Source organism: Dendroctonus ponderosae, unplaced genomic scaffold (genome assembly GCF_020466585.1).
Source record: "Dendroctonus ponderosae isolate FM_Combo_2020 unplaced genomic scaffold, Dpon_F_20191213v2 Dpon_F_20191213_1, whole genome shotgun sequence".
NCBI classification, from domain to species: domain Eukaryota; kingdom Metazoa; phylum Arthropoda; class Insecta; order Coleoptera; family Curculionidae; genus Dendroctonus; species Dendroctonus ponderosae.
In genome coordinates, this window is record NW_026017110.1 from 56871108 (window position 1) to 56882746 (window position 11639).

Consider the following 11639-nt stretch of genomic DNA (forward strand, 5'->3'; position numbering starts at 1 on the left):
ACTTATCGCAAAACAGTTTGTAAAGATCCCACCTTCACTGATATGAAATTCTACCAATTTCGGTCATGCTGAGGGAGTATGCAAAACACTTCCGGAATCCTTTTAATATACAATGATAATGCAGGAGTAGAAAAAATGGAGGCACAAAACGACAGAAATGACCGAAAATTAAGGCTAGATGCCTCCTCGGCGCTGATGGAAGGGTTTTCGCGGGGTTAATAGCTAGAATGGAGTCCCCCTCAATTAAGAGCGCAAGAGACCAGCTCTGGACGGTGCGTTAATCAGCATTTCCCAAATCATCGACGCAACAATATTTACATGATTTTATTAGTAATATTTCATAATTTTTCACTCCCTTGTATGACCTTGTACAGGTATTTATTAACACAATGTACAAAAGCTTACTAACGGGGATTTCCGAGTACTCAATGTTCTTTTAAGTTTTCAAAAGTTTACCTTTCATGTTCTAAAATTTGAGGTAATCGGTACAGAACTGCGTCGAAATTAATCCCTCTCCCCAACATTCGCTTGTTATGAATAGAACATTATGAATTGCTGCTGTTAAGTAGCTTATACGGAAATACTTCAAGGACGAAAAAAGTTGTCTGGGTGGTTTGATAACAATAGAAGATTTGCTTCTTTGCTGCCCATCCATCTGCAATATTGTGTAAGGGATCGCACGCTTTTTTTCTGTTTTTCAGTGCGCCCGTGCTCAGTGCGATCTTTTTGCATCAGTTACAATCAGGAATAATAGCCGGATGAGGATGGATAATTTGGAATATTTGCCTTGTCTAAACATTCTAGGCAATTTCTTGATATGTAAAACATAAACAACTTTTTTGAAGTGCTCAAATAAATTTTATTTGCACAATAAACTCTTAATTCACATTTAATTCTACGATAACTTTAAGTACTTCCATAATACTTGAAAACAATGAACAAATCTTCATTAAGAAGTAAGAAAACAGTAATGTAACGACAAAAACATGATTAATGATATAATGCCAGATTATGGTCTTTCCTGCTTAGCATGACATAATGGGCAAGCGTTTAGTAGTTCCATTTTCTTTCGAAGTGCTGGATGCTTACATACTTTGCAAGACCAAATAGACGCCTCGACTATAGACAGTCCAGTAGCAACACAAGTAGGAAAATGTACTTTGCAATTGGTACAGGCAGTGTTCCTGCAGAGACAAAACTATTGTTATCTAATATGTTGTTTAAATGGGTAATTTTCTGCTTTTTCGTCAGATCTCAAAATATTACAAATAATCAAAGTTACGCACACTCGATGGCATATTAGACTTTTTTTGAAAAGAAAGTGTTTGCGTAAAATGTTAGTCCAATACGAGGAAAAGTAAAAAGACTCAGCTCGTCATATGGAGAAAAATTGAGTTGTTGATAAAGAAATGTTTATTGTTAAGTTGACTATCGAGTTTGGAAAACCTTGTATGGGGATCAATATTTTAAAATGTAGGTATATGAGCAGATAGAAAGATAATTGTAAAAATTAATTGACTAATTTAAACTAAAAGCCGCAAAAAGTTTATTTAGTATATATAAACATTGTCTTTCATACTGATATGCAAATATCTGGCGTAGGTGTTTAGAAAGTATTTTTTGGAGGTCTTCAAACTATATATACAATTTTTCGATTTGAGCTTCTGCGAAGAAACTCAAAAAGTTCATGGTTAATATTCCAAGATTTCCAAGTAGTTGTACCGTGGCTGAAAGATTGCACATTTTTTACGGTTGTTATTCTTGTAGATGCATTAAATCGATTGTTTTCGAAAAATGTTGAAGTTAATTTTAAAACTTTGCAGCTTTATTAATTATTTTAAAAATATTAGATATTGTTTAAAATTAATTAAACCAATTAATTTAAAAAATCACCTTTTATCAAATTGTATATGCAGGGAATCTGAATAAAGGCAGGAAGCGATAGCATCTCGACAGCTATGGGGCGTAAGAGTTGGCACAGGAAATTGGTGGAAATAATATAGAAATTTGCGAGCTGTTCTTCTGCAAAACTACGATTGGCGAATTCTGATATTTTTACAATTTTGGTGTTTTATTTTTATTGCGTCGATAGCATTTAACCATGCTTCAAAATTAACTGGCGCTTAAGCCTGCATCCGAAGAAAATCATTTTATAAAGCTAATAAGTATCTGACTGATCCGATTGTGAAATTTTGAACAATTTTAGCTTTAAATAGAGAACGGATGGAGATCCTGCTCGCCATCCGGTGCTGACGTTAAATTACGTTATTTCATGCCTAATATTAAAAAACATTTAAAAAAATTGCGCAAATAAAAGGTGCCATCTAATCGTTTCGAATCTTATACGAACGCCTGTAGAACCCAACCTACACTAAAAAAAATAAATAAAAACAATTACAAGTACTTACCAATCTTGAACACTGGTTTGACAATTGTCACACTGTATTAACTTTTTCTTTATATTCACTGGTTCGTTTTGCCGGAAAATATCCCAACCCAGTTTGCTGTATTGAACTGCATCAGCTTGAATTACCTACAAATTTAAATTCATTTCAGAAACATACAGATCAAATAACTGATCTGCGTACAAATTACAAGGAAAATATTATTTGATTTCCGACATCATTGCTTATTATAGTTTTAAAGCATATAAGAATATTAATTTAAAAAAAAACTTGAAAAGTTAATTAGGTAATTGATTGACATTTTGGGAATTGAAGATCATTTAAACTTCTTTAATGAAAGACAGTTATTGATATGAGCGATCGAAAAGGTCACGGTTCGATCCTGCGTGTCGTTTATTCACAAATAGCGTGTTTGAGAACTTCAGAGCCCCGATTTTAGGAATTTTTGCTTCTGTTCTGGAAAATTGGAGGGTTCAATTGGGGGTAAAGGCCTTGTTCGATTTCATTGATTTTGTTCTGAACCGCACTATACATGTGTGCCATTTTGTTACTGAGATCTGGCTTCTTTACCAAGCAGCAACAATAACATAAACCAAAATTTGGTTAAACCTGCTCAGCAAATATTCATAAAAAAACGACAAAAGCCAAATTTCACAAAAACTTAATTAATTTCTACTTACATTCTCCAATGATTTCAGCTTTATTAATGCTTTAGAACATATCTCAAAAGATCGGTCGAGACAAGCTGTGAGCATTAAAAGAGAGTATATCTCGGATTCAGAGACGAAATCAGTATAATCTTGCAGTTTGTAAGTGATACATAATGCATCATGGATTTTTCCATTGTATAACTGATGTTGTGCTAAAATGAAGTAATGATATGCTTCTGCACCTCGCCAAGCGTTATCATATAGAAGGGGGTCATAATTTGGATTTTCTCCTAAAAAATATACAAGCTGATACGGTTTAAACTCAAAACAGTTCTTAATCTGACCTGTCGGACTCAAACTTTTATGCATTTCTACTAATCGAGCGGCGTATACATAGTGTTTCTTAACTCTTGTCAAATTCCTATTTGGTTTCGCTGCTTCCATATTTGCCAACTACAAAATATTGCTATTTACCGTGTTTACATTTTTATCATTTTGTTTCAAATATATACGAGTCAGGCACAGCTTTAATACCTGGGTGTGATTTTTAGGATTGAGATAATTAATTAAGAAAAGGGGTGCAAGTGATGATATTTAACTTAACGTTTGAATTAGGCAAAGATATTTGAATACCTTAATTTTTCAAAAATTTTAACTATTAACCTCCTTTGGAAAAACGTGCTGTTTACACACGTACATACATATACATGTATGTATAAAAAACAAATTTGACGAAAAAATAAAGGCCACTTCTGTTAAAAATCCAATACAAAACGATCTACTAATACCTTGAATGCGTGCTCCGCAGCTTGCAAGTAAAACTTAGCTTGAACATTAATATCGATTGCTGTCATTATTTGATTCTTCTCTACTAAGTGATTGGTGTACTTCACCAGCAGATCTGATATCTTTGTAATGTTATATTTTTTGGCTAGATCTATTGCAACATCCCATCTATTATGATCAATGCATAAGTCTATAGCAGGCTTTACTTTGCCTTCCTGGAAATAGTGAAACCAAAAACTTTGCTTTAAGAAATGACGCGAAAAATATCTTCTTACTTTTGTGTAAGCTTTTACTGCTTCCATGTGTACAGCGTTTGACGCAAACATATCACCAATTTTTTTTAATATAGGATCTCCTTCCGGAAGCTGATCAATCATAATTTCCAAATTCTTCCAATCTTCTAAATAATAATAGCAGTCTATTATTTTAGAGGTATTTTTGGCCAGTTCGTAATATTCAATTGCTGATGTCCTTAAATTATATGTTGCATTCAAAACTAATTTAAACAGTCAATTCTACTCCAGGAATTACCAGTTATTGAAATGAAAAAAATAATCTGCAGTAGAGTTGTACGCTGTTTTTAACAGGTAGTCAGGAGCGGTAGCGCCATTTTTCAAAATTTGTATAACTCTAAACCAGTCCCCTAGAGTTTGGCGTAGATTTAAGGCCAAATCGCTTAAAAATAAGAATGAAATACGCACATCAACCACTTAAGCACAATTACACATCTGAAATGACTAAACTAAATTCTTAATTAGAATATAGATACCTTCGGTCAGCTTCAATCAAAATTTTCTCTGCTTGATCAAAATTTCTAAAATATGTTGCCACTCGAGCCTCACGAATAGCTTCATTATTAACACTTCGCAATTTTTTCACAAACTGCACATTTGCGTAGTCTTTAGCCCGAACGAAACAAGCGTCTGCCATATTTAAATTCATTTCTTTTAAAGCCGCTTCTGCAACCAATCTCCTAGAAATATTATTAGGTAATAAATAAAATAAAAGTGATAGGTGTTGCTTTCTTAATATTGGGTTGATCGGTCAATAGATAGTGGCAGAAAAATACCACTATTTTCCAACCCAATATAAAGAAAGCAACACCTATCACATAATTATCTTCACGGTCACCAAGAAGCCCCAACAGCATTAGATGAATTGATCAAAAGAACGCTTTCAGTGAAAACGACGACGGTTTATGTTACGCCTAAAAAACCGACCAAAGCCTGGGATGACGATTGTCCTCAACAAATTGAGCTGCTTCATTGATTCCCACTTTCTCTATCAACTGTCTAGTATCTCTAAGACTTTTAATCTCCAGTTTAATTAAATAGTCTTTAGTGGGTTTTTCTGGATTATCTATAACTTCATCTAATAGTATTGCTTCAACTTCTAGAGCCTGAAAGTGAAGTTGCGAATACCAAAATTGATAATTATAAAGTAAGCACCCACATTAAAACTACAAATGTAACCCGAACACGCTACAGGCTCTTCAGGATACATGCCCTTGAAAATGTACATCCGGGTCTTTTCCATTATAGCTAAAAGCTGTGGGTTGTCAGATGCCCAGCACATTGCCCAAACATCCTTTCTTTCCAATTGATTTCCTTCCGCGTTAGCAGACGGCCTTCCAGTGCCCGCAGAAATGTCTATAACCGTCATGACTCCAGATACATCAATGACTGAGAGCTTTCTTCAAATAAATAAAGCGGGTACATAAAATGGCGTAATGCCAGTTTAGTGAGAGAACACTTACGTAGAATTGCAATTAATCGTAATCTTATGAGGTCTAGTAGGTATTTTAAAGCGATTGGTGAGAACAATATGTGGTAAAACATAATACTGCAGAAGTCCAGATTCTCTACCAATAACAAGACAAGTGTCTGTCGAAGTAAGACAACAAATGGGATCAACTGTTTGATGGCAGCTTACTGGAATCTTGGTTGCACTATCAAGATCTTCAATTATGTCTACAGCGCCGGTTGGATTGTCGTCGATGTGAAACATTTTCGATCTAGCTACTCCTACTAAACATAGGTATTCCCATATGAGACAATTCAATTATCAAATAACATAAGACTGACCTGTTATCGATTTTGGAGTTTTGTAATGCCAAACAATAAAGTTATTTCGCGAAGCAGCAAATACTTGGTATGCATTCATTACTACAGCCACCGGTTCAATATTTATATACTTTCCATCCACCGGTGTGCCCAAAGTGTTATAAAGTATCAAGCCATATTTGCCAGCGTGATCTACATCTGGCTGCGTGGCTATAACGCAGTGATCTCCGTATGAGGATATTGCATATAACGTGTTCACCCAACTCGTATGATACTAGAATGTTTGTATTCGTGTTAAAAAAAACATTAAAATAAAATCATTTCGCACACTATAGAACAAAAAGTTTTATAAAACAAAATCAAGAGGTTGTTCACCCTATTCCTAAACCAGTAGGGCAATCTGATAAAAATAGTAAAATGACCTTTCATGAGTAGATTTGGTTTTAACAAAGAAATCTTCACTCACAAATCATGAGGGGATAATTTAGAAGGACTCTAAAGTACTAAAAAAATATATTAAACACTGCAGTCAATGCAATGAAAAACACGACTCTGAGAGTTTTTGAGTTCTCCCAAAATATAAAGTAGCATGAACCTAAATTCGACCGGAAAAGATGTCAATTATCTAAACAAATTATAGTCAGTTAATAAAACTGAAAAAATTGCAATTTTTCTCTCTCTCATGGAGCACTCGATTTTCAAATGTGGGAACCCCAATGAAGTGCTGGTTTTTTTTAATTCATAATCGAGTTTAGTATTGAGTGTCCAGACCCGACGCGACAAGAGTGCAACAAGACGGTGACAAAACTGTCGGAAGGTCCAACATCAAGCCGGCCTTCTACGCTCTATCCATCAGCTCTATAAGTCTTGTTCTATGGCTCTATCGTGTGCGATTGGAGGGCTACGTTCGAGTCGCAAGAAAAACACCGACGTACGGGAAAATTGCACGTTAAAACCAGCGGGCTTTGCATTGCGGAAACGAACTTGAAACTTTTGCACAAGCTTTTGTACATCGTGCTTTTCGCGTGTGATTTTTGCGTGTGATGTAAGGTAAGTAAATAAACACAATGCGGATCATAAATAATTTATTGTAAATACAATTGTATTATCTACAGTAAAAAATGTACTTCGTAATTAATAAACGATTTCTAAATGAGACAATTAATCTTAGATATTCTTCTGGGATAATCCAGTTGAGCGTCGGTTAGCCAAATAATGCAAAGTCGCAACCAGTATTTCTTCGGCGCTTATGCTTTCTCTCATTTTTGTGTTTTGCTTAGAACTATTTGGTAAGACTAAATCCAACAAAATTTTCAATGCTTGGACTGTGAACTCCATACAAAGATAATTTTTAAAATCGTCAAGATTCCAGTTTCTTTTCTTCATCCGTCAAATTCAATAAACGCAGCCAGACAAAGAACCACTTTAATTTTTTTTGCCTAATTTTGTATATTTTGAGGCCAATCATTATAGAAATTCTAAAACTCCAGGAGCCACGCAATTCGCGCACGAAATCTACAAATTATGCATTTATACTCACAAGCTTTTTTTTCTACACGCTCCTGGATGGCCACGATTTTCGCCAACTTGAATGCGCGATTCGCGCGTCGTTCCCGAACCGCGCGAAAAGAACGCAAGTGTAAAGGTACCTATTGTCTTCAGTCAACCGACCAATCTCAAACCGACTTGTTTTTGGTGTATAAAAAATAAACATGTACACTGCGGCACGCCTCATTTGGACCTGCCATCGAAAAATCGACCATAAATTGAGATGAAATTAAGCACGTCCACACTTAAAATATTGTCAAGTTTATTTTCACAATAAGCAAAGTTTATTGGAAATTGGAAAAATGGGATGGGATTATTTCACTTCGACGTGTAGCGAAATCAATCGAATTTCGTACCAGTTATAAACGCGGTCAACGTGGACTGGTTTTTCCATCCACATAAATTGTGGTGCACTTGATTGTCTCCCGACTTAATTGATATTTGACTCGAGTGCGGCCAGGCAAAAATCAATCATTTATACTGGGTTTATCTGAATATTACATAAGCAAGAGCGGAAATGCTGAATCACATGTTACAGGTCCAAGTAAAGCATGATAAATGTTTTAACAAACCGCAAACGTCTCATTCAAATAAGTCAACTTTTAAGCTAATAATTGAAAACTAATCTACATCAAGCAGCAAGCCATGAGACGACTTACCAAATTATTAGCAGTGTCCCAAAATGTAATACATATACCAGATCTGCCAGCCTTGCATGAAGTGAAAACGACTGTTTTCTTGAAGTAGCACCATTTGTAATCAGGACGAATATTTGCGAAATATACAAAAGAATCAACAGCTAAGGCAACTCTCAATGATCCACCTTCCCATACACAACAAGAAATTGACGATCCTGGTACTCTCAGTGTTCTCAAATGCTAGAAAGGAAATTCAGAATAATAATTTCAACTGCTTAAATAAACAACAACAATTAATACCATATTTAGGAAATTGCTTACCTCGCCAAAAGGGTTGTAGAATTGAACTAAATTCACTTTCTTTTCTTCAGAAAACTGTCTTCCAGAAATGGCTAAAAGGGAACCATTGTGATTCCAACTGCAATGTACAGCAATCATTTTTGTGTCAAATATGACTGGATCTAAAAGTAGCCAATTGGTCAATGTTCGATTTAATTGCAAGAGACGCATAGCAAATTCGTAAATTTTCTTTATTTATTGAAAACAATCTTTAATATTTAAAAGGTAATGTAACCTAAAACACCCTGTATAAACCCTCCGATGAAAATGGTCTATGGTGTCACTTATTGTACGTAAATAGAAATAACTTACTTGGGTCACTCTCATTCCTCATAAGTTGTGTTTTTCCGTTCTCAAAGCATAGAGCTAATGTCGGACACATCGAATGCATTAAACCGCCTGTGCCATTATACCAAGCAAGTCCTATGATAGGTGTAGGGTCATATTGCGAATCATGACATAGTATGTTGATTTTCATCACAAAATTTCCTTGGTTGTCGTAGAGGTGAAGTTCCCCATTTTTTAGGGCAAATACAAGAAGCTTTCCATCTGGAGACCACTGTACTCCACACAGAGCTGTGTGTTTCAATTCCTTTCCCCAGATGCGGTTACCCCCTACGCAACCTACAATTACTGCACCGTCCTCATAAATTATACAAATTTTTTGACCGTCACTGCTCCAAGACATGCCCACAACTGTAGACTTCTTTCTATTATTTATCATTTCCTCATACCAAGCTCCCTAAAATTAATTCATATGTTAAAATAATAATGTTAACTTACTTTATATATATATATACCTTATAAAGCATCCAAACGATTATAACACCATTAGAATCACTGGTAGTAAGTTTTTTATGCATTTCATTCCATGTTAGAACTTGTATTGTGTCACTATGGCCCTCAAGAGTTTGATTCATGGACAAATTACTGGTAGCCACCAATTTCCTTGTTTTGAAGCCGGCGTCGTTGCCTTTAAGAAGTATTATGTATGTGCAAAATTGTAAGAAAATAAGTAGCCAGGGTCTGAAAGCGATCAAGAAGCGCAGATATACGCCTTCTCGGATTTGGGAGCCGCAAGTTGCTTTTATTAATCTTTGACGAATGTTAAAAAGATCATTCGACAATGCCACCTAACAAGGATGAAATAATTGAAAATTCAGGGACTAGGTGTCCACAGAAACCCCATGACCGAAAACCAGCTTAATTTAATTCTAGATGGTCGGTGGTTAAGCGTTATAAGTTTTTATTTAAGTGCTGTCAGAACCTGACTACTGATTATGAATGAATTATGAATAACTAGAATTCTGTGCATACCTGAGTCGAGTTTTAAAACCTTTAAAAGGCCACTATCACCTCCAACTGCTATGTAACCATCTTGCTTATTCCAATCTAACGAATGAATCTTTGTGTTATTTGGAATTGCGATCTGAAAGTTAATAAATTTTGCACTGAATTTTCTGTAAATACAAAGTTTCATTATTTTACCTTCTTGCTCAAATACAGAAACATGTTCGCGTCGAAAAAGCCCCCGGTATTCTCTACATACAAAATTAAATTGTATATGTTTATGTTTGATATTCGCGGATAACCTCTATATTGTGTTGTTGTTTTCCTGTTGCTAAGCAATGAAACAGATGAATTTGATTGCGACGATGCCACATCATTAGGTTTTTAGAAAGGCTTATCAACTTTATCTCTACTAGATTATTAATTTCTGAGCTAGTTATTTTCATGCTTCCCCTATATTTTTCGCTTTTCACTTTTCCATGGCGAAACCTATTTTCAATTCCTACGGTTTTAATATATAGACTTTAACGACCTTAACAAATTCCTGCCATACTCATCTACCCTCAAACCATAGCCTCAATCCCCCAAAGAGTATTTAATAAAAGTTTAATAACAATATTTGCTTGAAAATGTTTCTATTGAATCCTGACTCGAATAAGAAATACAATATTAAAAGAAATAGGAAAGTTTCAAAAAATTGAGGCTGACGCACCAAACGCTCACGTCGCTTTACGCACCTGCATTGCGACTTTGTCCACAATTTGGCAATACAGCATGTCATTTGCCCTGGCCCAGACCGGCACGCAACCAATAAAAAATAACCACGAAAATAAATTGACGTTATCTCTCTCTCTCCTATTATCAGTTTCGTGATTTTCTATCTATCCTCTCCCACGTATTTCGTATTTTAATCATCAGGTCTTCAGTATTTACGTGTCTTTGGTACTTATCGTAAACGTCAAGGAAAGCCGATTAAGCATTTGAATGATTTAATAAAAAAATTGTCAAACAGTTCTCAAAATAAGTTCTGGAAAAATCGGGGCACACGAATAACACATTCAAACATGATTAAGTTCTTGTGTAAGTACATTATCACAATAAAGCGGCTGACACGGCCCCTTTTGTGAAAGTGGTGGTAAACATTTGTCTTTTTTTCTCAGGTTTTGCCTTATTTGTGAGCAACACATGGGCGTTGTACCCCTCAGGAGAAGATGTTGTTGAACTAACTCCTAGCAATTTCGACAAGCTCGTTATTCAAGGAGATGAAGTTTGGATAGTTGAATTTTTTGCCCCATGGTGTGGGCATTGCCAGCACTTGGTTCCAGAATATACTAAAGCTGCCACTGTTCTGAAGGTAATCGAACATCTTTCGTATAGAAAAATGTATATGCTACAGTATTAATTGATTTACACACAACAAACTTAACAAGCATCATTAATAACATAAGCCCAACTAACGAACTTGGATCGGACCATCTGGCTATAACATTTAACATAGACTTAAAACATAGGCAACCTACCCTCAGTACACCGAAACGAGACAAAAAGCTAAACTTAACTAAGACTGACACAGACAAAGTGAAACAACACATACAATCGCAAGCACAGACCATCTCAATTGAAACCATACAACAACTTTCACTAGCAACAGGAAAATTCACCCTTGAAATAAAAAATGTTTTTTACCGACACACCCTACCCAAATTCATACTTACACTTATAAAACATAAGAGAGAACTTTACAGACTATATTTCCTATACCTAAAAATGGACGAGTCGGTACATAAATGGAAAACTACAGACCTAGTACATTACTCCCAGTGCTGTGCAAAGTTTTGGAGCACATACTAAAGCAGAGACTCGAAGGACTGATCGGAAAACATATACCAACCTACCAATTTGGCTTCAAACAATATCACT

At 35.4% G+C, this 11639-nt stretch overlaps 2 protein-coding genes across 3 annotated transcripts in view; one reads left to right on the plus strand and one right to left on the minus strand.

Annotated features, from left to right (window-relative positions):
- Nucleotides 1-835: 835 nt before the first annotated feature.
- Nucleotides 836-10221, minus strand: LOC109537957 (WD repeat-containing protein 35). 2 transcript variants are annotated; one of them, XM_048661614.1, is made up of 18 exons: nt 9918-10221; nt 9747-9858; nt 9230-9402; nt 8742-9171; nt 8412-8551; nt 8112-8330; nt 5926-6178; nt 5598-5865; nt 5294-5534; nt 5062-5240; nt 4611-4814; nt 4373-4516; nt 4117-4312; nt 3844-4056; nt 3400-3508; nt 3086-3345; nt 2409-2533; nt 836-1184 (listed from the first exon to the last, which is right to left on the minus strand). In XM_048661614.1, the coding sequence occupies exons 1-18, from the start codon at nt 9939-9941 to the stop codon at nt 1010-1012; spliced, it is 3465 nt and encodes a 1154-aa protein (XP_048517571.1). In that variant the 5' UTR covers nt 9942-10221; the 3' UTR covers nt 836-1009. The 2 variants fall into 2 exon arrangements, with proteins under 2 accessions (XP_048517571.1, XP_048517570.1); XM_048661613.1 differs by having other exon boundaries at nt 5598-5868; nt 9918-10218.
- Nucleotides 10222-10609: 388 nt separating this feature from the next.
- Nucleotides 10610-11639, plus strand: part of LOC109537958 (protein disulfide-isomerase A6 homolog) — a 3806-nt gene continuing 2776 nt past the window's right edge. Inside the window, exons 1-2 of the mRNA XM_019904959.2 lie at nt 10610-10799; nt 10880-11073. Of these exons, the coding sequence (XP_019760518.1) occupies nt 10784-10799; nt 10880-11073 (210 nt within the window). The 5' untranslated portion in view covers nt 10610-10783. The remainder of the gene's footprint in view (nt 10800-10879; nt 11074-11639) is intronic.

What these genes read in the sequence shown, in the direction of transcription:
- LOC109537957 (XM_048661613.1), bottom strand. Translation starts at nt 9,941, where the DNA reads ATGTTTCTGTATTTGAGCAAGAAG. An exon ending in TCGTTTGGATGCTTTATAAG is followed by an intron (nt 9,172 to 9,229) that starts GTATATATATAT and finishes AATTAATTTTAG; the next exon opens with GGAGCTTGGTATGAGGAAAT. An exon ending in CAGTAAAAGCTTACACAAAA is followed by an intron (nt 4,057 to 4,116) that starts GTAAGAAGATAT and finishes CACTATTTCCAG; the next exon opens with GAAGGCAAAGTAAAGCCTGC.